Raw genomic sequence first — 25,907 nt, 5'->3', positions numbered from 1 at the left:
TTGGGCTATGCCAGGGATGGCCAAACGGTGGCTTGGGAGCCACACGTGGCTCTTTCACACATATTGTGCAACTCTCGAACCCCACCCCCCACCCCATCGGCCAGATGGGAGAAGGCATTTCTCTCTTTAAATCACTGCCAGCCAGCAGCTTGGAGGATGCATTTAAACTTAAAGTTGCTTTCTTTCCACCTCTCTCTCTCTCCCCATCTATTTTCCTTCTTCCCTCCCTCCCTCCCTTCCTTCCTTCCTTCCTTCCTTCCTTCCTTCCTTCCTTCCTTCCTTCCTTCCTTCCTTCCTTCCTTCCTTCCTTCCTTCCTCTGATGTTCATGCCTTGCGGCTCCCAAACATCTTATGTTTATTCTATGTGACTCTTACATTAAGCAAGTTCAGCCACCCTTGGGCTATACCAGAGGTGGCCAAACGTGCTTAGCATAAGAGCCACATAGAATAAACATCCAGTGTTTGAGAGCCGCAAGGCATGAATGTCAGATGCTTGCGAGCCGCCCACAAGACAGGGAGGGAGAGAGGGAGGGAGGGAGGAAAGCAAACAGATGGGGAGGGAGAGAGAGGTGGAAAGAAAGCAACTTTAACGTTCAGTGCATTCTCCAAGACACCAGCTGGCTAGGCTTGGAGAAGTGATTTAAGAAACAAATGCCTTCTCCAAGCCAGCCAATGGGGTGGCAGGGGCTTCAGGAGCCACACAATATGGGTGAAAGCCACATGTGGCTCCTGAGCCACAGTTTGGTCACCCCCGGGCTATACCATGCCTCCTTGTATACCTGTATACATTTCCATAAATAAAGTTCTAAGCAGGAGTTATGGTATATTGCTGATCAGAGGACACAGAGTGACCCCCCCTCCTCCCCTCCACCCAACATTCTGCCCGCCGACGGGCCCCCCCCTCCAAATTAAACACTGCATTGGAAGCAGAAACTCTTGCACAGCTTGCACGATGCTTAGTAATTTCCTGAGCCATGCGCCCTTCATTCCACGTGGCAGGTTTTCAAATGCGCATTGTGCATTCATGGATCATTGCACCCCCCTCTAAGCTCCCACAATTGTCTTTTTATCGTTAGAAAAAACCTGAAACGTTTCTGTTTTCCATGGCGTTCTTCCCTTTAGCTTGGTGCTTTTTAATGTGGAGTTGAAAGGTAGCAAGAACTCTGGGTGGGGGTGGGTGGGTTACAGCACAGCTTGTTCAAAGGAGGCTGGAAAACGTATCGCTTCGGCATTAGCCTCCATCCGCTGTTGAAGAGTGTGGGATACTTTGTGTATCCAGGCAGACTCCTGGATGAGTATTGGTCAGCCCCCACTGGTCCAAACCCAGATTCAAGAAGTGCATCAAACCGCTACCAGATGCATAACAATAGGCCATTGTTAATTCAGCTCAGGTCACGCAACGACAAAATACAGGCTGCGATCATCTTAGCGCACCAATTACACGAAATGACTTGATGATTCCTAATAGCGAGGTACACGTCGTGCATTGATACAGGATGCAACGGGAGGGAGCAGCGACGGCCCACTTTTCTGGCAGGTTGGCCACAGGTCCAGCCCAATGTATGGAACTCTGCCACTCTAGCGCATGCTGCACATGAGTCAACCCATGCGTAAAGATGTTACCTTTAGTTTATTTATTTATGTATTTATTACTTTAGTCTTATGAGGGAACGTTGTAGGAGCTGGGGATGTTTAGCCTGGAGAGGAGGCGGCTGAGAGGTGATAGGATCACCATCGTCAAGTACTTGAAGGGCTGTCGTATAGAGGATGGGGTGGAGTTGTTTTCTGTGGCCCCAGAAGGTAGGACCAGAACCAATGGGTCGAAATTAAATCAAAAGAGTTTCTGGCTTAGCATTAGGAAGAACTTCTTGACCATCAGAGCGATTCCTCAGTGGAACAGGCTTCCTTGGGAGGTGGTGGGTTCCCCTTCTTTGGAGGTTTTTAAACAGAGGCTAGATGGCCATCTGACAGCAATGAGGATCCTGTGAATTTAAGGGGAGGTGTTTGTGAGTTTCCTGCATTGTGCAGGGGGTTGGACTAGATGACCCTAGAGGTACCTTCCAATTCTTCTATCCTGCCCTCTCCGCAAACGGACTCAGGGTGGCTGACGGTCAATTCAAAAAACATTTTACAATTATTTGTTTGTTTGTTTGATTGCTTATTTCTGTGGATTTGTATTCCTCCCTTTCCCATAAGGGCTCAGGTTGGATTCCAATGCAGCAAACAGTTAAAAACCAACAATACATCAATAAACAAACAAACAGTTAAACAGTTAATTAAAACATATTAAAAGTTTAAGACAATGTAAAATGATAAATTACGATGTAAAACGATAAAATAACAATCAAAATACATTTTTAGGTGCTGTTCAAGTTCAGTATAGGCGGGATCTTTCTTCCGACAGTGAGCTTATAATGATCGTAGTTCCTCAGCAGTGTAGGGTGGCAGTCCTCTCCCGGTTTAGGCGTTGAAGGCCTGTCGAAATAGTTCCGTTTTGCGGGCCCTGTGGAATTGAGAGTGATCCCGCAGGGCTCTTATGGCCTCCGGGAGGGCATTCCACATTTCTGGTGCTGCCACTGAGAAGGCCCTAGCCCGTGTGGAACACAGTCTGGCCTTTCTTGGTCCGGGGATAAACAGTAGATTCTGTGTCCCTGAACGCAGTGCTCTCTGGGGAACATAGCTTACTGACCCGGAGACACTAGCAGGAGTATAGACCTGCGACTCTGCGGAAACCATTCCTTTCCAGATCCTGTCTAGGTGTGTATTGAAACTCCCGAATTTTAAAAGTTTTATTCGTTTCAAGAAATTAGGGATAGAAAGTAGGGGGGATGGAGAATAAAAGTACATATTAATCTTTTTCTGTATAAGAAATACTTTCAAAGAATACGAGTCTGCATCTGCAATATTTTCTTAAAATACATAGATTGTCAGTTAAATTACACATCATCAATGTTATAATATTTTATGTTATAAATCTTTTAGTTATAATGTCTATTGATTTTGACAAATCCAATAAAGGCAATCTTGTAGTACAGCGTATAGGAGAAAAGGAGATATAAGTTCACACCAGAGAATCTTAAGAGTCTTGAGTATCTAGCCAGGCATAAGATTCCATCCAATATTTTCTTGCTTCTTCCTTAGATTTCCCAGCCATCAGCTGGGACAAAAAATCCAGCTCAGCTGTTTCCAGAATTTTCCCCACCAAGTCCCTTCTCGTGGGAATTTCCTGAGAGTGTATTGAAACTCCTGATGCATATTCCACTCGTGGTCATGCTCCTGATGGTCCAAACTCATGTTTGAATGGGCAGCATCTTTGTGCAGACAGGATTTTTGAGGAAATCCAATGCAAACTGCCATGACCTGGGTAACACAGGCTAACCTGATCTCATCAGATGGCAGAAGCTAAACAGGGTTAGCCCAGACTAGTACTTAGAGCAGAGAAACACCGCCCTCCCCCCCCACAAAGATGTCCAGGGTCATGATGTGGAGGCAGACAATGGAAAAGCACCTTTGAAGTTGTAAGAACATGTGAAATGGATTCTGGCAGGTTGGCCGCAGGTCCAGCCCAATTTACGGAACTCTGCTGGATCAAAACAAATGGTCCATCTAGTCTAGCTTCCTGTCTCACACATGGCCAACCAGTTCGTCTGGAGGGCCAACAACAGAGCAGAGAGGCCAAGGTCTTCCCCTGAGAAGAACATCAGAAGAGCTCTGCTGGATCAGACCAGGGACGGTCCATCAAGTCCAGCCTCCTGTCTCACACAGTGGCCAACCAGTTTTTCTGGAGGGCCAACAACAGGGCAGAGAGGCCGAGGCCTTCCCCTGATAAGAACCTCAGGAGATCTCTGCTGGATCAGACTAGTGGTCCATCTAGTCCAGCCTTCTGTCTCAAACAGTGGCCAACCAGTTCCTCTGGAGGGCCAACAACAAGGCATAGAGGTTGAGGCCTTTGCTGTTAAGAACATCAGAAGAGTCCTGCTGGCTCAGACCAATGAGGGTCCATCTAGTCCAGCATCCCATCTCACACGGTGGCCAGCCAGTTTCTCTGGAGGGCCAACCACAGGGCAGAGAGGCTGAGGCCTTTCCCCGATGTTGCCTTCTGGCTCCGGGATTCAGAGGCTTAGTGCCTCTGAAAGTGGAGGTTCCCTTTTTTCACCACGGCCAGTAGGCATTGATAGACAACCTCCATGAATCTAATCCCCGTTGAAAGGTGTTCATTCCTGTGGCTGTCGCTACAACCTCTGGCAGTGAATTCCACATTCAGATCACTCGCCGTGTGAAGTCTCTTGCCTTGAAAACCCTACAAGAGTTCCTGTGCATCAGCGGCAACGTGACGCTGTTGTTAATGTGCATCAGCCTGACCTGGATGGCCCAGGCTAGCCCAATCTCACCAGACCTCAGAAGCTAATCGAGGTTGGGCCTGTTCAGTATTTAGATGGGAGAGCACCAGGACTTTTTTTTTGAGCAGGAACTCCTTTGCATATTAGGCCACACACCCCTGATGCAGCCAATCCTCCAAGAGCTTTCAGTAGGCCCTGTACGAAGAGCTCTGTAAGCTCTTGGAGGATTGGCTGCATCTGGGGTGTGTGACCTAACAGGTAAAGGAGTTCCTGCTACCAAAAAAAGCCCTGATTATGCCACACACCCCTGATGTAGCCAATCTTCCAAGAGCTACAGGGCTCTTCTTACAGGGTCTACTCTATGCTCCAGGAGGATTGGCTCTATCAGGGGTGTGTGACCAAATATGCAAAGGAGTTCCCGCTGCAAAAAAAGCCCCAGAGACGGCAAAGGAAGTCCAGGGCTGCTAGGCAGAGGCAGGCAATGACAAACCGCCTCTATTCATCTCTTGCCTTGAAAGTCCCATAGGGTTGCCATAAGTCAGCTGTTACGTGTTGGCAAGAAGAAGTAAAAGAAGAAGAAGGTGGGAGGGCCAATAGAGCTCCAATGTCGTCTTCTTCTTCTTACAGCAGCTGCCCTTTCAAGGACAACTCCTACGGGAGCTATGACTGACCCAAGACCATTCCAGCAGCTGCAAGCAGAGGAGTGGGGAATCGTACCTGGTTCTTCCAGATAAAAGCCCGTGTGCTTAACCACTACACCAAACTGGCTCTTAAGCACTACACCGAACTGCACCAAAAGCACATTCATTTGGTGAACATCTGCAGTCACTTGACACAAACTGGACGGAACAGAATCAATCCTTTTGCATCCCGTCACCACCCTCGAAGACAGTAAGCAGGACAGTCGGGCGTGTTTGTAGCAGGAGTCACATCTTTCCTACCGCGGAGTAGGGCAGGGAGGCTAGATCTGTGACTCTGAGACGGGCGGAAAGTTTTCTCATTCAATCGCATCCACCCAGATTCCATCACATCCACCCAAACACAAAACTTGGCGTGGTTTGCGGTGAGGAGAACATGGCCGCCCGGCCCTTCAGCTGGAAATTGCCGCAGCCTTATTAAAGCGACCGTTCATAATGCTAATCACATTATTGCTGATCATCGTAATTGGCCCACACTTCCGACTGTGGGAGAAACCCAGCTTGGACTGCCTCTCCCGTCTCTTTTTGAAAAGGCTCCCAGCCCACATTCCAAGTTTGCAACAGCGAGGTCGCCTTCAACAGATCCGTTGTTCCTTTGTACTGTACATTTTTTGAAAAAAAAAATCTTGGAACAATAGGAACCCCCCCCCCCCTCTATATTCACAAATGATAATTATGGTTATTACTTCTATAGAATGCCTATCAACCATTGTACAGGTGAATGGTGAGGAGTTGCAGGTGGAGGCAGCCATCAAAACGTGTGCCATGTTTCTCTTTCCTTTCAGCCACAACCTATTAATATTACAGACTTTTGAGGGTATTTAAAAAAAAGAAAAAGAAAGGGCATGACCAAGCTAGTGACTCATTTCTTTGAATCTCGCGGTTTGCAAGGCCACATTTTTAAAAAAATAAATAAATGTGGATTGTTCGAATTCTCTGAAGGAGCCTCATGGTGCAGAGTGGTAAAGCTGCAGTACTGCAGTCCAAGCTCTGCTCACGACCTCAGTTCGATCCCCAGCGGAAGCTGGGTTCAGGTAGCCAGCTCAGGGTTGACTCAGCCTTCCATCCTTCTGAAATTGGTCAAATGAGTACCCAGCTTCCTGGGGCGGGGGGAGAAGTGTAGATGACTGAGGAAGGCAATGGCAAACCACCCCATAAAAAAAAAGTCTGCCATGAAAATGTGAAAGCAACATCACCTCAGAGTCAGAAACGATTGGTGCTTGCACAGGGGACTACCTTTAGGAAAGGAAAGGAAAGGTCCCCTGTGCAAGCACCAGTCGTTTCCGACTCGGGTGATGTTCCTTTCACGACATTTTCACAGCAGACTTTTTACAGTGTGGTTTGCCATTACCTTCCCCAGTTGTGTGCAAGCTGGAGACTCATTTTACCGACCTCGGAAGGATGGAAGGCTGAGTCAACCTTGGGCCAGCTACCTCAATCCAGCTTCAGCCGGAATCAAACTCAGGTCATGAGCAGAGAGTTCAGACCACAGTACTGTAGTACTGCTGCTTTACCACTCTGTGCCACGGGGACTACCTTTACCTTTTACTAATTCTCCGAGGTATAAGAAAGGTCTGATTCAGTAGAAGGCAGCTTCATGGATTATGTATCAGACACAGGGCTCTTTTTCTAGCAGGAAATCTGCATATTAGGCCACGTCCCCCTGCTGCAGCCAATCCTCCAAGAGCTTAGAGGGCTCTTCGTACAGGGCCTACTGTAAGCTCCAGGAGGATTGGCTACATCAGGGGTGTGTGGCCTAATATGCAGAGGAGCTCCTACTCGAAAAAGTGCCCTGAATTCAGACATGTGACGTCTCTGTGTTTTAGAAAGTTGAAAATGATGTAGCCCGTGAAAATAGTTGGTTCGTACGTTGCCTTTTTTAAAAACACACACAAATTCTACCCCAACAACTGCAATCTAAGAGAAGAAGGTTTTTATACCCCACATTTCTCTACCTTAAGGAGTCTCAAAGTAGCTTACAATTGCCTTTCCCTTCTCCCCGCAACAAACACCCTGTGGGGTAGATGGGGCTGAGGGAGCTCTGAGACAAGTGTTCTTGAGAGAACAGCACTGAGAGAACTGCGAGTGGCCGAAGGTCTCCCAGCAGGAGGAGCAGGAAATCAAACTTAGTTCTTCAGATTGGAGTCTGCCACTCTTAATCACTCCATGCTGGCTCCATGCTAGATCCTCAACAACAAAAAAATTATTTGGGGCTTCTTCCCACAGAAAGTTCACTGCACATGGGAACCAGCATGTTAGACCAGGCCCCTTCCGTCCAGCCTTTCTGGGGCTGAGTGGGCCAGTCATTGGGTTGCCAACTTTCAGGTGGCACTTCGCGATCTCCCTCCGTTACCGCTGATCTCTGGATCATCCAGATCAGTTCCCCTGGAGAAAATGGCTGCTTTGGAGGATGGATCCGATGGTGTTGTCCCCTGCTGAGGTCCCTCCCCTCTTCAAGCTCCGCCCTCCCCAGGCTCCACCCACAAAATCTCCAGGTATTTCCTGACAATCCTAACCCCTACACCAGAAGTGTTGAACTCATTTATTCTGAGGGCCGGATCTGACATAAACGAGACCTTGTCAGGCCGGTCCTTGTTGGGCTGGGCCATGTGTGTCCCTATTTAAGATTAGGTAAACTTTAATCTTAAATTGGGTGAACTTTTTAGGTTTTAAACAATTTTATTAATAACATATGGAAACAATGTCTGTTTATATCATTACTATCCTTAACCCATATGATATTTTCTGATCCCCCCTCCCTCCGTTACTAGACTCCCGCCAAAATTATACATTTGAGTTCACTTGTAAAGGTACCCTTAGCCAATCAAAGTTCAATTTCTCCCTTTTCTCATACTCATTATTAAAAAATTGTCCAATGCCTTTTTACATTCCACTCTTTCTCTATATAGCCTCTAGATTTCTCCCACTCCCTTTTGGGAGTAAACTTTTTAAAGGGCACAGATAAACATGACTAGAGGTGTTGCTTGTTTTTTTTAAACTTAAAAATAAAAAATGCTCGCAACAGTAGCACTTGTTGGTCTTAAAGGTGCTTTCTTTGTATCTCACCCATGAGATCCGGGGAACTGGGCAAAGGAAGCTCTGGCTCTTTCCCTCCCTCCCCAGGAGACCAGGAGAGGGAGGAGCCTCAACCAATGGAGAAAATAGAGGTTCTGCTCTGTAGCTGCTGTGCTACTGAGCAAACCTTGCAAAGCAAGTTGAGATGCAGAAGGAAGCAAGAAAGAGGGAGAAGGAAGCAGACAAGAACCGTTGCTTGGGGACCTGATTGGAGCCCTCTGGGGGCCTGATTTGCCCCCCCTCCCCCGAACGCATGTTTGACACCTCTGCTAGGCAGCATTCCCTCTAAACTGAGTTAGTCTGAGCTAGCTCACAGATTTTTAGCCAACAGCTCAGATTTTTTTGTCTTAGCTCAAGAAAAATGGCCCCAGAGCAAACTAAATTACGTAGTAGCTCGCAACTTTAATACCAGTCGCTTCAGAAGTAGAATTTTTGCTCACAAGACTCCACAGCTTAGAGGGAGTATTGCCCCTAGGCATGAAGCCCAGTGCAAGAGATATATTGACCTTGTCTACTGTACCTTGCAGCTGGCTATAAGGGGAGTGTTTTACCCTGGATGCTTGCTCTGGGGAGGGGACACATAAATGGTGGGAGGCAGGATTGTGAGTCTCCTTTACTTAGAAAGCATGAGCACAAATAGACAGGTTATCCTGAACTACGCCAGAGTGTCATGACAATCCTCCTCCTCTTTCTGCCCATGATCACTTTTCAAATGCTCAGCTTCTGCTCTTAGCCTTCGTTTGCGGCCCCCGCAGCAAATAATCTCAGCCTCGACACTCAGGGGGAAAAAAGTCAAAATGCAAAACTTGGGTATCGTTCAGCGGGCTGGATCTCTAGACAAGGCAGGAAGAAGAAGGAGGAGGAGGAGGAGAAGAAGAAGACTGCAGATTTTACCCCCCCCTTCCCCCCCCACTTTCTGATGACCCTGAAACGGGGGGAGGACCTCCAAACTGGGGGATCCCCTGCCCCCACCTGGGGATTGGCAACCCTAGTCAGAAGGGATGTGGTTCAGGGGCAACATATTTGGCATGGGGACTCCAGTTAAAGGATCCTGAGCGAGAGAAAAGTCTTTCGCAGCACCTGCCAAGCAGCTGTTACTCAGACACAATGAGCTAAATGGGGCAGTGGCTTGACTCCGTAAAAGAAGATGGAAAAGATATAGATTTACACTGTGCCCTATAGCTGAACCTCAGAGTCTCAGAGCAGCTTACAATCTGCTTTACCTTCCCCCCCCCACCACAACAGACACCCTGTGAGGTGGGCAGGGCTGAGAGAGCTCTCCCAGAAGCTGCGTTTTCAAAGACCGCTCTGCGAGAGTCACGGCTGACCCCAGGGCATTCCAGCCGCTGCGAGTGGAAAACTGGGGAATCAAACCTGGTTCTCCCAGATAAGAGTCCGCACACTTCACCACTATGCCAGACTGGTTCTCCATTCATAAGAGCCGATTCCTCCTTCTTTCTGCTGCACGAGGCAACTGTCTCTCGCACTCAGCTAGGAAGCTGCAGCCCCTCCCCACATCTCACCAGGAGACTGTTCAGAAGAAATTTTTTGGGGAAGGGGAGGGGATGGAAGATTTTTTTTTTCTGGAATTACTTGTGGGCATTGGAGGCAGCCACCTGCTTCAAAAGCAGAAAAGGTTAATTGACTCTCGCTTTCATCTGCCCCGCATTGGCAAGAGATAACTCACGGGGGTGAACACCCACCTGACAGCAACGGTGCATCATCGCAACCTTCTAAATGCTACCTTGGAAGGAGGACGCTTGAGGAGCATGTGGAAGTTTTCCTGAATAGTCTGGCCATGTTTCTACCATCTTGTGGCCCTCCGTTGTAGGATGCATTTCTCCCATGCTAAGCACTGTCAGGCTCCCTGAAAGACACTGCGTGTGTCCATGGAAATGCCTAGATGACCAGAAGAAGACCGTAGATTTATACCCCACCCTTCTCTCTGAATCAGAGTCTCAGAGCGGCTTACAAGCTCCTATATCAGGGGTGGCCAGTGGTAGCACTCCAGATGTTTTTTGCCTACAACTTCCATCAGCCCCAGCCATTGGCCATGCCGGCTGGGGCTGATGCGAGTTGCAGGCAAAAAACATTTGGAGAGCTACCGTTGGCCACCCCTGGCCTAGATGATCAGAAGAAGACCGTAGATTTATACCCCGCCCTTCTCTATGAATCAGAGGCTCAGAGTGGCTTACAATCTCCGTTTATCTTCTTCCCCCATGACAGACACCCTGTGAGGTAGGTGGGGCTGAGAGGGCTCTCACAGCAGCTACCCTTTCAAGAACAGCTCTGCAAGAGCTATGGCTGACCCAAGGCCATTCCAGCAGCTGCAAGTGGAGGAGTGGGGGGGAAATCAAACCCGGTTCTCCCAGATAAGAGTTCGCACACCTAACCACAACACCAAACACTCCACCATCTTTGAAAAGGATAAAAAGAAACAGAAACAAGGTGTAGGATCTAAGCCTTAAGGTGTTGTAGTCGTAGCGGTGAAACTGCAGCATATAATGGGAGAAGAAGACAGCGAGGAAGGTGCAATGGAGTATAAATATCTGTCCATATATTAGAGAGGGATGCTGCTCCTATCTTTTCTGACAAAAGTATGTAAATTGGGTGCACACCCACCGTAAATGAACTCTTGATTTTCCTCTTTCAAGAGGAGATAAAGTGGCATAAGCAAGACTTTGACATCATCGACTATTACTGTAATCTGGAGGACATGTTCTTTGAGGTGCATGGTGAAGAGATGTTCCTCTTCTAGGTGAGGGCCATTGATAGACTTATCCTCCAGGAATCTATCTAATACCACTTTACGGCTGTTTATTCCTGTGGCCCCCACGACATCCTCTAGCAGCGAATTCCACATTTTAGTCACTCTCTGTGAAAGCAGCCTCTCACCTTGCGAGATACAAATGGATGGGCTAGAGTCAGGGCTCCCTTTGTAGAAGGAGCTCCTTTGCATATTAGGCCACCCCACCCCCCGATGTAGCCAATCCTCCAAAGGTTTACAGGGCTCTTAGAAGAGGGCCTACTGGAAGCTCCAGGAGGATTGGCCACAACAGGGAGGTGTGGCCTAATATGCAAAGGAGCTCCTGCTACAACATCAGCCCTGGCTAGGGTTCAAGTTGTTGGATTGGATCTAGACTTATCCTGAACATAGTTACACCATCTCAAACCCACTGACTTCAGTGGGTTTAGAAGGGGACAATGGCTTAGGATGGCACAGGAGACTTAGTTGGCACAGTCCTAATATTTTACTGGATGACCCCCCAATGCAAACAGCAAACAGCATCTGCTCTAAGAGATGAAGTAGTAAACGTGTTTGGGCTGCAGTCCCCAAGATTGTAGGTGGAAAGTCACATGATCAAATGTTTCTTCTCATAAGAACATCAGAAGAGCCCTGTCGGATCGGACCAGTGGCTCGTCTAGTCCAGCATTCCATCTCATGCAGTGGCCAACCAGATCCTTTGGAGGGCAACCAACAGGGCAGAAAGCCCAAGACCTTCTCCTGATGTTGCCTCCTGGCAATAAGATTCAGAGGCTGACTGCCTCTGAACATGGAGGTTCCCCATTGGCTAGTAGCCACTGATAGACCTGTCCTCCATGAATGTCCAATCCAGTGGTGTCAAACATGCATACCAAGGGCTGAATCAGGCCCCCGGAGAGCTCCTCTCAGGCCCACGAGCAACTGGCTGTTGTCTGCTTCCGTCTCCCTGTTTCTTGCTTCCTTCTGCATAACAGCTTGCTTTGACAGGCATGCTCAATTGCACAGGAGATACAGAGCAAAACCTCTATTTTCTCCATTGGCTGAGGCTCCTCCCCAGGGTGAGGGAAGGGAGATTCTTGTTTCCCCAGGCGCTCTCAATCACACAGCAGAAGTTACTGAGCCAAGCCTCTCTCCCTTCTATTAGCTGAGGCTCCTCCCTCCCCTGTCCCCTGGCGAAGGAAGGAAAGAGACACAGCTTCCTTTGCCCAGTTCCCTTCACCCCACGGGAGAAAAACAAAGAAAGGGCCTTTAAGACCAATGACTGCTAACATTTTAAGCCTATTTTTTTTTTAAAAAACCCCAAAACATTTAATTGTGTTTGTCTGCATCCTTCATAAAATTTATATCTCTGCTACCTAATCTTAAATAAGTACACGCGTGGCCCAGCCCGACAAGGCCCGGCCCAACCTGCCATGGTCCAGCCCAATAAAGTCTCATTTATATCAGATCCGGCCCTCATAACAGATGAGTTTGACACCCCTAGTCTAATCCCTTTTAGAGCTGAACATTTGTGCAACCTTACTAACCTTTATTTTATGGGGCACAAATGACCATGGGATTTGTTGATACCCCCTTCCAGAGACGCTGACTAAAAGGAAGCAGCCCAGATGCAGATACACGTATATCGGTTATTCGCTGGCCCCCCTAAAATGTGAACTTCCCTCCATGTTGTGTGATACAATTTAATCCCCTGGATAAAGTGTTGATGGTGATCTCTACCCATTCGGAGCTTCCTTAATTGCCCTGTCTCATCTTAATTTGAACAGAACTCCCTGGGCGCTGCCTTTATGATGTAGCATATCAATTGCGCTTGCTATTAATGGCCTTGATTAATGTGATTAGAGATTTCCCAAGGCACGAGGGACAGAGGGCTTGACGCAGCCTATCGCATTCATGGCGCACCGCATCAGGAAGGCTGGGAGATGGCACGCCGGCTCCTGTGTCGGATCCTTCTCATGTCTGTCAGAAGGTGTCGTAGCTCAATGGCAGAATAGTGGCTTTATGGACACATGAGGCTGCCTTCTACTGAATCAGACCCTCGGTCCATCAAAGTCAGTATTGTCTTCTCAGACTGGCAGCGGCTCTCCAGGGTCTCAAGCTGAGGTTTTTCACACCTATTTGCCTGGACCCTTTTTTGGAGATGCCGGGGATTGAACGTGGGACCTTCTGCTTCCCAAGCAGATGCTCTACCACTGAGCCACCATCCCTGCCCTGCTCTCCAGGGTCTCAAGCTGAGGTTTTTCACACCTATTTGCCTGGACCCTTTTTTGGAGATGCCGGGGATTGAACCTGGGACCTTCTGCTTCCCAAGCAGATGCTCTACCACTGAGCCACCATCCCTGCCCTGCTCTCCAGGGTCTCAAGCTGAGGTTTTTCACACCTATTTGCCTGGACCCTTTTTTGGAGATGCCGGGGATTGAACCTGGGACCTTCTGCTTCCCAAGCAGATGCTCTACCACTGAGCCACCGTCCCTCCCTTTATGTACAGAAGATTCAGTCCCTTGAATCTTCAGTCAAAAGACAGGCAATAAGTATCAGAAAAGACCTTCTTTGACATGGGGCTACGGCATCTGCTCTAAGAGATGAGGTAGTAAACATGTGTTTGGACTGCAAGCAGCCCCCCAGATTGTAGATGGAAGATCACACGATCAGATGTTGCTTCACATAAGAACATTAAGAGCCCTGTTGGATCACACCAGTGAGGGTCCCTCTAGTCCCCGCCCCCACCCAGAGATGTAAAATTTCTGGAAATTTTGGAGCTTGGGGAAAAAAAAAAATCATTTCCCCCCCATTTTTTCCAGAAAAAAACAGAATTTTTTGGAAAAATTGAAAAAAAAATGCTACATTAGCACTTTTTTTCCTTTTCCAGATTGAAAGTCTTTCACTTTAGGAACATAAAATATGGACTATGGACAAGTTTACTTGGCATGAGATTGTCACAACTAGCATATTAAAAAATATAGTCTATCCAAACAATTATTGCAAACAGAATTTACTTTTTAAATAATATTTATTTGTAATTGTAACAAATGGAGCAACAGTCTCCTGAACTGTGTACTAGTTTATGTGGAACAGACAAAAAAAAAACCTCCACAAAACAATTTTTAAAAATCAGGAAGCAACAGTTATTCATATATTCTTTCCACAGTATTACATAAAAATAAAATTCTCATAAAAAGAATTGAAGAGGGGGAAAGTGTATAGAAGGGAGTGTAGGACTAAGTTTCAATGGATGGGCATGACCTAGGACTTGCTCGTCCTCAGTGCACAGAAATTTAGAATAATCTGATACCACACATATTTTTTAGAAATGATTTAGAAAATATCTTGATTGATTTAGAAAATACCTTGTCTTAAAATATTTTATTCATCATGTTAAAATAAAACGTTCCGTAATCATTTTTTTCTTTTCTTTTCATCTTTTCAGTTTTTCCAATTTTTTGGAAAAAAACAAAAAAGGCTTCAGGAAAGAAACAGGGGAAAAAAGTCCGTCCCCCCCCCCCCCCGAATTTTTCCAGGCCTTCACATCTCTGTCCCCCTCCCCCAAACACCAAGAATGCAGGATGTTCCATCCTGTCGATTGTATCAGATCTCTCTGTGTGATCCACCTTGAATCCACCTGAGAAAGCATGACTATAAATGACATAATTTAAAAAGAAATAGTAACTGTGCATGAAAAGCTGCATCGGCCTCGTCAGATATTGCATAATGAATCAGTTGATCTCAGATGCATGCCTCCATGGCTATATTAAGTAAAGTCCAAAGACTCCAATCAAGGAAATGAGGGACCTCTAAGTGGGCCAGGAGGACGCCCTACGCCTCTGGAAACATTCTGCGCATATCACCTTTTTATTAGCACCACCTCGGTCGAGGCAAGAACGGCCATCGTGATGAGTCTTTTTTAAACAAAATAACAGTGCTGCCCTTTCAAGACAGAGAATGGGATAAATGAGCCATTGTTACGCCACTTTTCCAATTTGTACTCTTGTGTTATTTCTTGACAGCCTGATTTAACTGTGGGCATTGTTCCCGGCACACCGCCATTTAGAAAGAGTCCAAACCCTCCTTCTGGCACCAGTCAGCATGCGATTTTCATTCTCTAATATTAATTGTACCCCTGGCTGAGAGGTACTTGGTTGCTCAAGGTCAGCAGAATCACTAACACCAACGCTTGCAGTCGCTACCACGAAAAAGCTTGTGTGACCGAGTTGCTTTGGCTTGTTGCATAACCACTGGATGGAAAGGGAGGAGGAGAAGGCTCCTAACTGTCTTTTGCTCATCATCAGGGGTGGAATTCTAGCAGGAGCTCCTTTGCATATTAGGCCACACACCCCTGCTGTAGCCAATCCTCCAACAGCTTACAAGGCTCTTTTTTGTAAGCTTTTGGAGGATTGGCTGCATCAGGGGTGTGTGGCCTAATATGCAAAGGGAGGTCCTGCTAGAATTCCACCCCTGCTCATCATAATTTACACTCTGGTATTTGGTATGGGGGAGGGAAGGCAGCATGGTGGAGCCCAGTCTCGTCAGATCTTGGAAGACAAGCAGAGTCGGTACGTGGAAGGGAGACCAGCAAGAAAGGGGAAGAGGCTCTGCAGAGGAAGGCCATGGAAAACCACCTCTGCTTAATGGCTTGCCTTGAAAGCCCCATGCTGAGTATGGAATGCGAACCTCCTTCTTTAAAGATTTTTAAGCAGAGGCTCCATGACCATCTGACTGCAGTGCTGAATCTATAAACTTAGACAGATCATGAGGAGAAGAAGAAGAAGACGACGACATTGGATTTATATCCCGCGCTCCACTCCGAATCTCAGAGCTGTCACAATCTCTTTTATCTCCCCGCCCTACAATAGACACCCTGTGGGGGCAAGTGGGGCTATGAGAGCTCTTGCAGCAGCTGCCCTTTCAAGGACAACTCCTGCGAGAGCTATGGCTGACCCAAGGCCATTCCAGCAGCTGCAAGTGGAGGAGTGGAGAAGCCATATTGGATCAGGCCAATGGCCCATCCAGTCCAACACTGTTACACAGTGGCCAAAAAACCCCAGGTGCCATCAAGGACCACCTCTGTGAGAGCTCTGGCTGACCCAAGGCCATTCCAGCAACTTCAAGTGGAGGAGTGGGGAATCAAACCCGGTTCTCCCAGATAAGAGTCCGTACACTTAGCCACTACACCAAACCAGCTCTTTGCATCAGTGGGAGGGTCGCATCAGTGCTTCATTCTCATGGCCCTTTCATACATGCTCAGGGAAATGCTGATTGACACTTTGGGGTCAGGAAGCAATTTTCTCCAAGGCGGTTTGGCCAAGAATCCTGGAGGGGCTTTGGGATTTTTTTTTTTTGCCTTCCTGTGGACATAGAGTAGGGGTCACTGTGGGGAGTGGGAGGGAAGGTAGCTGTGACTTCCCTGCGTTGTGCAGAGGGTTGGACTGGAGTACCCTTGAGGTTTCTTCCAGCTCGATGTCTCTATTTTTATACCTATTTATATTTTTGTCCATCTCTGCTTTCTGCTGCTGGTTTTGGAGATGCAGTTATTGCAGGTGCGCATTACTGTGTGTTTTTATACCTATTTATATGGCATTTCATAAGGTACTTACGGTGCTTAAAATGATACTACTCTTTTAACCTATAGGTTTTGAGGAGTGCCATCTTCACCAGGCTGAAAAATTATCTTAACGTTGTTCTCTACTTGCTGCGACATTAAAAAAACCCCCACAAATTCGCAACCGCCAAAGAAACCTCCAAATCTAGCTCTGTCTCCCCAATTTTTTCCCAATGGCCCATCTAGGGATGGAACATATGCACCGTATTTATTTATTTCTTCATCTATTATTCGGCTTCTAGCTCTCCCTCCTCTGCAAGCCGGCTCAGGGTGGGTGACAACAATGTTTGTGTTTCTCTGGCACTCGAAGAAGGCCAAGAAAGAAAAATCCAGGGTGTGGAAACAGAAGTCATGGACTCAGTTTGCACACAGCCAAAATAGGAGGTTGGGGGTCAAAACATGGAGGAGGAGAAAGTCAAAAAAATCATCCCTAATGGAAGAGAGGGGGGAGGGTTGTGTGTCGCTGGGTGACTTTTGGCATTGGGCTTTGCTACTTTGGAATGCTGGTGCGATTGAGGGCTGGAGTGGGAAATTCCCCCAGCTTGCCTGGTCTGGTTTGTTTTCTAAGAAGGCAGATCAAGAACTGCAAATTGACAAAAATAAATACAGTTTCTGTCAAGAAAGGAAAGATAGATAGATAGATAGATAGATAGATAGATAGATAGATAGATAGATAGATAGATAGATAGATAGATAGATAGATAGATGGATGGATGGATGGATGGATGGATGGATGGATGGATGGGGAGAGAGAGAGAGAGAGATGGACGGACGGATGGATGGATAGATGGATAGACGGATAAATAGGTGGGTGGACGGACGGACAATGGCCGGGCTGTTTTTGCAGCAGGAACTCCTTTGCATATTAGGCCACACACCCCTGATGTAGCCAGTCCTCCTGGAGCTTACAGTTGACCCTGTACGAAGAGCCCTATAAGCTCATGGAGGATTAGCTACATCAGGGGTGTGTGGCCTAATATGCAAAGGAGTTCCTACTACAAAAAAAGCCCTGGATGATTGACAGAGACAGATAGATAGAGGGCTTTTTTCCTGGGGAAACATGGTGGAATGGAGTTCCGGAACCTCATTCTCAAAGAAAAAGTTTAAAAGTTCATGAGGGGCACCCATATGTTTCTCTTTCATTTCACTCTTGAGAGTTCCAGCACCTCTTTTTTTCCAGAAAAAAAGCCCTGGATATATACACAGTTTGGAGAGCCAGTTTAGTGTAGTGGCTAAGTGTGTGAACTCTTATCTGGGAGAACCGGGAACTGGATTTGATTCCCCACTTTTCCACTTGCACCTGCTGGAGTGGCCTTGGGTCAGCCATAGCCTTTGAAAGGACATCTATATCTATCTATCATCTACCTTCTCAGCCCCACCCACCTCACAGAGTGTCTGTTGTGGGCGGAGAAGATATAGGAGATTGTAAGCTGCTCTGAGTCTCTGATTCAGAGAGAAGGGCAGGGTATAAATCTGCAGTCTTCTTCATACGGGGATAAAGTTAAAAATAAGTCAGATATATACCGTTCTCACCTCCCCCCCCCCACACACACATCTGTTGCCTTTTAAGAGTCTCTTTGTTTACTCCATTCATGTCACTATTGTTTCCCAATAATTTCTTTTAGCCTGTGTTTAGATTAGTTATGCAAATGATGCAAAAGGAGGCATCCATTTCCTATTTATGACAGCGTTAATCTCCGGTTTTGTTAGTGTGGTCAGAAAGGAGACCGGTGGCAGCTTCCTCCCAGAAAAGAATGTTGCATTTTTGAATTGAACCAGTGGGATGTTCCTGATATTTGGTCACATCCCCTGCCATAAATACAGCTCTCAACGAGTACAGTTCAAGACCACGCGTCCCCGCATCTGGAGCTGCTTTTCCTGCGTGCGTTAGGATGGAGCGATGGTCTGGAGATTCTTGCACGATTACTTTTTACATTCCGAGTTTGGAGAATACATTACAACTCATTAAGGGATCATTGTCTGGCACCAGATTTTTACAGCCCTTGTATAAAAAGAAGGAAATCACAGCGTTTTATGATTCTCAGAAAGTCTTCCTTCCCCCTGCTAGCATATGTCTCTTCCTCTAAGTAAGCTGTAAATATAATGTTTTGAGGCTCATCAAGTCTGATTCTTACGAACCGTCATTTTTTGTCTGTTACAAAGACTGGCAGCGGTTTCCTTAGCGCCGTTAAGAGATTGTTGTTCTTTCAGTCATCTCTATGGAGAAATGCAGAATCGTTTTCTCTTGGGCTCGTTTGCCACTGTTTGCTTCTAATTAAAGAAAAAAACGCGCACGCACAAATACAATGGGCCCGTGATTAACATTCCTAGCATTGTCATGGTGCCGATATGCTGGATCAGTGGTTTTCAAACTTCCTGTCTTCAGGGAAGCCTTTTAACAGCACACATCTGCCGTAGAACCCCAACAGATTATAGAAGATTCTGGGCCACGCGCTGGGGCACTCACAGTTCACATTGGGGTTCTGTTCAGGGCCGGCGCTAAGGGTTCTGTCGCTAGAGGTAGATCCCCACGCTGCGCCCCTCCTCCAGCTCCCTTGTTTGTTTGGAGAGCGCGGTGTTTTAAAGGCGCCCGGCTGCTTTCGGGTTGAAAGCAGCCAAGCGGTGCCTTCATGGAAAGGCGCCGCTCGGCTGCTTTCAACCCAAAAGTGGCCAGGTGCCACTAAGAAGCTACAAAGAAACTATGCTCTTTGGAGGCTTCCAAGGAAACCTGCAGTTGAGGCAGACTTACCCAGTGTTCTCCTGAGGCTGTACGAATGCATACGAGCACATGAAGTTGTGTTATACTGAATCAGACCAATGGTCTGTCAAAGTCAGTACTGTCCTCTCAGATGGACAGCAGGCCCTCTAGGATCTCAGGCAGAGCTTTTCACAGGCAGGATCTCATAACAGAGGTCTTCAGTGCAATGTAATGCACATTGGGGCCAAAAATCCTAACTAGAAATACAAGTTGATGGGGTGCGAACTGGCGGAGACTGACCAAGAGAGAGATCTTGGGGTCATGGTAGATAACTCATTGAAAATGTCGAGATAGTGTGTGACTGCAATAGAAAAGGCCAACGCCATGCTGGGAATTGTTAGGAAGGGAATTGAAAACAAATCAGCCAGTATCATAATGCCCCTGTATAAATCGATGGTGTGGCCTCATTTGACCTGATCCAACATGGCTTCTCTTATGTTCTTAGGTGTACTACTTGCAGGGCCTTTTTTTTTGCAGGAACTCCTTTGCATATTAGGCCACACACCCCTGATGCAGCCAATCCTCCTGGAGGTTATAGTAGACCCTGTATGAAGAGCCCTGTAAGCTCTTGGAGGATTGGCTGCAGCAGGGGTGTGTAGCCTAATATGCAAAGGAGTTCCTGCTACAATAAAAAGCCCTGACTACTTGGTCCTTTAACTGGAGATGCCAGGAATTGAACCTGGGACCTTCTGCATGCCTAGCAGATGCTCTACCACTGAGCTACAGCCCTCCCCATAGTGCAAGGGAAGATTACCTGCGATGGACAAGAGGTCTTAACAAAATGCTCATCTGCCATTGCTGATCTTCTCATTGAAGGACCTTGCTAAACTTCTGGAAATCCCCGAAGGTTCCTTGGAGCACAGTTTGAAATCCACCATGATAGATTAGTGAGCAAGGTGGGGCAGATATCCAAAGCCTGTGACAACTGGAATGCTAGCAGGAATGGTGGGTTAAGGATCACAGAAGTCATGCAAGCTGTGCATTGTCGTGGTTCAGACACTAGGGAAGTGGGCAGCATCTTGCTTGGGTACGGGCCAAGGTGGGTCCCTCAGGTAAGCTTCTTTGGGTTCCTTGTTGTTCCTTGGACCCCAGTTTGAAAACCACATTGAAGGCGATGTTGTTCATGTCCCCGTCAGTCTCAGGATTTGTTTGCTTCTGTTTCCTGCAAGGTTTCCGACAACTGCGATGCCATCTTTGTGAACGGGAAAGAAATGAAAAGCAAAGTAGACACCATTGTGAACTTCACCTACCAGCATTTTACCACCCAGCTGGAAGTCACCGTCTGGGTTCCACGACTTCCTCTGCAAATAGAGATCTCGGATACAGAACTGAGCCAGATCAAGGGCTGGCGGATCCCAGTCACGACCAACAAAAGGTATGGGCACCGGGCCTCAAGATTTGCTGTCCTGAGTCAAACCAATGATCCATCTCGCTCTACATCCTTCCTAATTACAATGGCCAGCCAGATGCCTGAGGGAGGTTCACGAGCGCTGCACGGTGGCGATAGCCATCCCCGGTTGTTAATTCTCTGCATCTGGTAGTCGGAGGCACACGGTCATAAATATGGAGGCTGGCAATGCAAGCGGTGAACATTGAGCATGCAGATTTCTTTCATTTGGAAGAACAATCTGACAGCAGATTTTAATAACCGTGCTAAATACCTGCCAAAATATTGGACGGGCTTCGGCTAGAAGGTGAGGTTATGAATAGCTTCGTGCCTATTTTGTTTTGAGGGTCCGGAGCCATCTCAAATGGCCGTGTTGCCTTGAAAAGAGTGCTTTTCTTTTGATGGACGTTCATAGGTTGTGCTGCCAGCTGCTAAGCTTCAAGCTGTCCTGGTGTAAAGAAAGCAGGGGGCAAAGCTTATACAGCCCGTTCCAAGTGAAGGGGAGTGAGGGGTTTTTGGCATCCAGGGGTTTGGAGTGTAGCCAAAGAAGTGGAAGGAAGAGAGTGGTAAATGTGTGATATCAAGTTATATGCAATGAAAGTAACTAGATTTAGTGCAGGGGTAGGGGATGTCGGGCCCTAGGGCCATTTATGGCCCTCGAGATCACTTGGTCTGGCCCTCGGGAATTGCTAGGCTAAGCCGAGCCACATGGGTGGGGTGTGTTTGTGCCAGATTCGGCTCTCCCCACATGACTTCAAATTGAAAAACATTTGTATTAATTTTGCTGGCCTGAATCATTCTCCCTTGGCAGAGCACTGTTCTTTAAGTTGATAATTTTGTATGGCCCATAAATGATGTTCTAAATATCCAAATGGCCCTTGGCAGAAAAAAAGGTTCCCCACCCCTGATTTAGTGAATACAATGTGGCCATCAGCTAGCCCTTCCTGACAACTTAGGCCAGGGGTGTTGAACTCATTTGTTATGAGGGCCAGATCTGACATAACACGACTTGGTTCCTTGGAGCCCAGTTTGAAATCCACAGTTTGAAATCCACCAGGTCGGGCTGAACCATATCAGGTTGGGCCGAGCCATGTGCGTACCTATTTAAGATTAGGTAGCAGTGATATAAACTTTTTAAAGGACAGAGAAAAACACAAATAAAGATTTTTTTTTTTTTTAAAAAAACCCTTTAAATAAAACATGCTTAAAACATTAGCACTTGTTGGTCTTAAAAGTGCTTTCTTTGTATTTCTCCCATGGGAGAACTGGGCAAAGGAAGCTCTGGAGAAGCCTCAAGAGGATTGGATAAACATATGGAGCAGAGGTCCATCAGTGGCTATTAGCCACAGTGTATTGTGGGAACTCTCTGTTTGGGACAGTGATGCTCTGTATTCTTGGTACTTGTGGGGGCAACAGTGGGAGGGGCTTCTAGTGTCCTGACCCTACTGGTGGACCTCCTGATGACACCTGTTTTTTTGGCTACTGTGTGAAACAGAATGTTGGACTGGATGGGCCATTGGCCTGATCCAACATGGCTTCTCTTATGTTCTTATGTGACACAGAATGTTGGACTGGATGGCCCATTGGCCTGATTCATCATGGCTTCTCTTATGTGACAAAGAGTGTTGGACTGGATGGGCCGTTGGCCTGATCCAACGTGGTTTCTCTTATGTTCTTATGTGACACAGAGTGTTGGACTGGATGGGCCATTGGCCTGATCCAACATGGCTTCTCTTATGTTCTTCTGTGACACAGAGTGTTGGACTGGATGGGCCATTGGTGTGATCCAACATGGCTTCTCTTAGGTTCTTTTGTGACACAGAGTGTTGGACCAGATGGGCCATTGGCCTGATCCAACATGGCTTCTTTTTTGTTCTTATGTGACGCAGAGTGTTGGACCGGATGGGCCATTGGCCTGATCCAACATGGCTTCTCTTATGTGACACAGAGTGTCAGACTGGAGGGGCCACTGGCCTGATCCAACATGGCTTCTCTTATGTTCTTCTGTGACACAGAGTGTTGGACTGGATGGGCCATTGGCCTGATCCAACATGGCTTCTCTTATGTTCTTATGCGACACAGAGTGTTGGACTGGATGGGCCATTGGCCTGATCCAACATGGCTTCTCTTATGTTCTTATGCTCTCAGCCAATGGAGAAAATCTTCGGGAGCCCTTGATGAGGAACTTTATCAAAAGCTTTTTGGAGGTCTAGGTAAACAACATCTACCAGGTACCTCTTGTCCACTTGTTTGTTCACCCCCTCAAAGAACTCTTAACAGGTTAGTGGGACAAGATCCGTGCTCACAGAATCCATGCTGAGTCTTCTTCAATAGCTCTTGTTCATCAACACGTTCCTCTTTACACAATATGTTAAATTCCTTGCTCCAAAAGTGTACATTATAGGCAGAGCAGTCTTCGGGACAAATAACTCTGAGCGTCTCTTCCCATTTTTAAACTTTCAAGGAAGACCTGACCGGAAAGAACAGGCCTTGGATTGTTGACAGATTTGAAAATCATCCACAATCGGTTCCTGCAACTGTGGGGCAGTTTGTTCAGCAATGGAACCAGAATGGTTCTTTGTACTAGGGATGTGCAACCTCCTGCCTTCCTATAGACCACGGGTGGCCATTGTGTGGCTCTTGAACCCCCCCACCCCACCCCATCGACCAGCTTTTATCTCTTTAAATCACTTTGCCAAGTCAGCTGGCAACTTAGAGAATGCATTTAAAGTTAAAGTTGCTTTCTTTCTACCTCTCTCTCCTTACTCCCCATCTATTTTTCCTTCCTTCCTTCCTTCCTTCCTTCCTTCCTTCCTTCCTTCCTTCCTTCCTTCCTTCCTTCCTTCCTTCCTTCCTTCCTTCCTTCCTTCCTTCCTTCCTTCCTTCCTTCCTTCCTCCCTCCCTCCCTCCCTCCCCCTCCCTCCCTCCCTCCCTCCCTCCTTCCTTCCTTCCTTCCTTCCTTCCTTCCTTCCTTCCTTCCTTCCTTCCTTCCTTCCTTCCTTCCTTCCTTCCTTCCTTCCTTCCTTCCTTCCTTCCTTCCTTCCTTCCCATGAGGCTCTCAAACATTTGATGTTTATTCTTTGTGGCTTCTGCTTTAAGTAAGTTTGGCCGCCCCTGCTATAAACTCTTCTTGTCAGTTGGAAACCAGTAGATAGTTTGCTTGCAGGATTCTTGGAATTTGCTTTTAGACAGAATTGGAACCCCAGTGTCAGAGGTGGCTGAAGGCAGGAACCTCACTGGGGTCATGGGAATTCCTCACACCCCAAGAAACGTCACTCATTTTTAGCAAACTTGTTTCCAATTGTTTGCCGAAGCAAGAACGTCCCCATCTCTCTCCAATTGTCCTTTGGGCTGCATTTAGCCCATGGAACAGAGTGGGCAATAAATTTAATCAGCCTGACGTTCAAGTGGCAGTTGACAGGTACCCGAAATTCTGAGAAATTTCATTCATCTTACTGAAGTTCATCTCCCTGGAATTTACTCGTGTCCTGCATTCTGAGGAACTGTCCGTGTTCATTTGACAGAATTTCAGTGGCGACCAAGATGAAAAGCTCTCCAAAGGAGGGCAGAGGTAGAAAAGTGGACCAGTGACTCACGGGTGTTTTAACAGCAATCTCTGGCGTTTGGGCAAACCAGAAGAACCGGCCCACCCTTCATCTGGTTGCCTCCGCAGTTTTGCTGCATTGTAGGGGGTTTGTTTGCTCAAATGTCTTTGGAGCCATTCCCGTTGCTATAGCCATTGCAGGAAAAAAAGCTGGACTAGGGAACACAGCGGGTTGCACATTAACTGTCGCAAACATTCTGACTTTTGTCTCGTTTGACTGAGTCCTCGAAATGTAACCCCCCCCCCCCCAAGTGTCTAGTTGACACTTATTGGGCCAACTCAAATAAAGAGAATGGCCCAGAGAGCTGCACCGCTTGCAAGCTGGAAAGCCATCCCTGCCAACAGCCACTCAAATTACGGTTGAGCTGCTGGGCACATCGTCAGCAATCCGTGTTTTTGGGGGGAAGGGATGAAAAGGGGAAACCACTTGCTATGAAGGCTGCAGCTTGTGGAGAGACCTGCCAGCTGTGTTTGCGCAACTCTTCATGGTTCCAGCAGGTCTGTCCAGAGTTTGTTTATAAGCGATCTGAACCTGCGACTGTGTCGACTCGCTGAATTCCTATAAAAATATACTTGCGAGACAGGATGCTAGACTAGATGGATCACTGGTCTTATCCAGCAGGGCTCTTCTGATGTTCTTATGAAGGCCTCGGCCTCTGTGCCCTGTTGTTGGCCCTCCAGAGGAACTGGTTGGCCGCTGTGTGAGACAGGATGCTGGACTAGATGGACCACTGGTCTTATACAGCAGGGCTCTTCTGATGTTCTTATGAAGGCCTCGGCCTCTGTGCCCTGTTGTTGGCCCTCCAGAGGAACTGGTTGGCCGCTGTGTGAGACAGGATGCTGGACTAGATGGACCACTGGTCTGATCCAGCAGGGCTCTTATGATGTTCTTATGAAGGCCTCGGCCTCTGTGCCCTGTTGTTGGCCCTCCAGAGGAACTGGTTGGCCACTGTGTGAGACAGGATGCTGGACTAGATGGACCACTGGTCTTATCCAGCAGGGCTCTTCTGATGTTCTTATGAAGGCCTCGGCCTCTGTGCCCTGTTGTTGGCCCTCCAGAGGAACTGGTTGGCCGCTGTGTGAGACAGGATGCTGGACTAGATGGACCACTGGTCTTATCCAGCAGGGCTCTTATGATGTTCTTATGAAGGCCTCGGCCTCTGTGCCCTGTTGTTGGCCCTCCAGAGGAAATGTTTGGCCGTGGTGTGAGACAGATGCTGAACTAGATGGACCACTGGTCTTATCCAGCAGGGCTCTTCTGATGTTCTTATGAAGGCCTTGGCCTCTGTGCCCTGTTGTTGGCCCTCCAGAGGAACTGGTTGGCCGCTGTGTGAGACAGGATGCTGGACTAGATGGACCACTGGTCTTATCCAGCAGGGCTCTTCTGATGTTCTTATGAGGGCCTCGGCCTCTGTGCCCTGTTGTTGGCCCTCCAGAGGAACTGGTTGGCCGCTGTGTGAGACAGGATGCTGGACTAGATGGACCACTGGTCTGATCCAGCAGGGCTCTTATGATGTTCTTATGAAGGCCTCGGCCTCTGTGCCCTGTTGTTGGCCCTCCAGAGGAACTGGTTGGCCGCTGTGTGAGACAGGATGCTGGACTAGATGGACCACTGGTCTTATCCAGCAGGGCTCTTCTGATGTTCTTATGAAGGCCTCGGCCTCTGTGCCCTGTTGTTGGCCCTC

The 25,907-nt window shown here is 47.5% G+C and overlaps 1 protein-coding gene across 1 annotated transcript in view; it reads left to right on the top strand.

Annotated features, from left to right (window-relative positions):
• TMEM132B (transmembrane protein 132B) overlaps positions 1-25,907 on the top strand; it is a 384,514-nt gene that overhangs the window by 343,264 nt on the left and 15,343 nt on the right. Inside the window, exon 6 of the mRNA XM_060249159.1 lies at positions 20,401-20,606. Within this exon, the coding sequence (XP_060105142.1) occupies positions 20,401-20,606 (206 nt within the window). The remainder of the gene's footprint in view (positions 1-20,400; positions 20,607-25,907) is intronic.

The sequence above is a fragment of the Heteronotia binoei genome, chromosome 11 (assembly GCF_032191835.1).
Source record: "Heteronotia binoei isolate CCM8104 ecotype False Entrance Well chromosome 11, APGP_CSIRO_Hbin_v1, whole genome shotgun sequence".
Lineage (NCBI taxonomy): Eukaryota > Metazoa > Chordata > Lepidosauria > Squamata > Gekkonidae > Heteronotia > Heteronotia binoei.
Note: the sequence above shows the minus strand (reverse complement) of the source record. Positions and strands in the feature narration are given on the sequence as shown.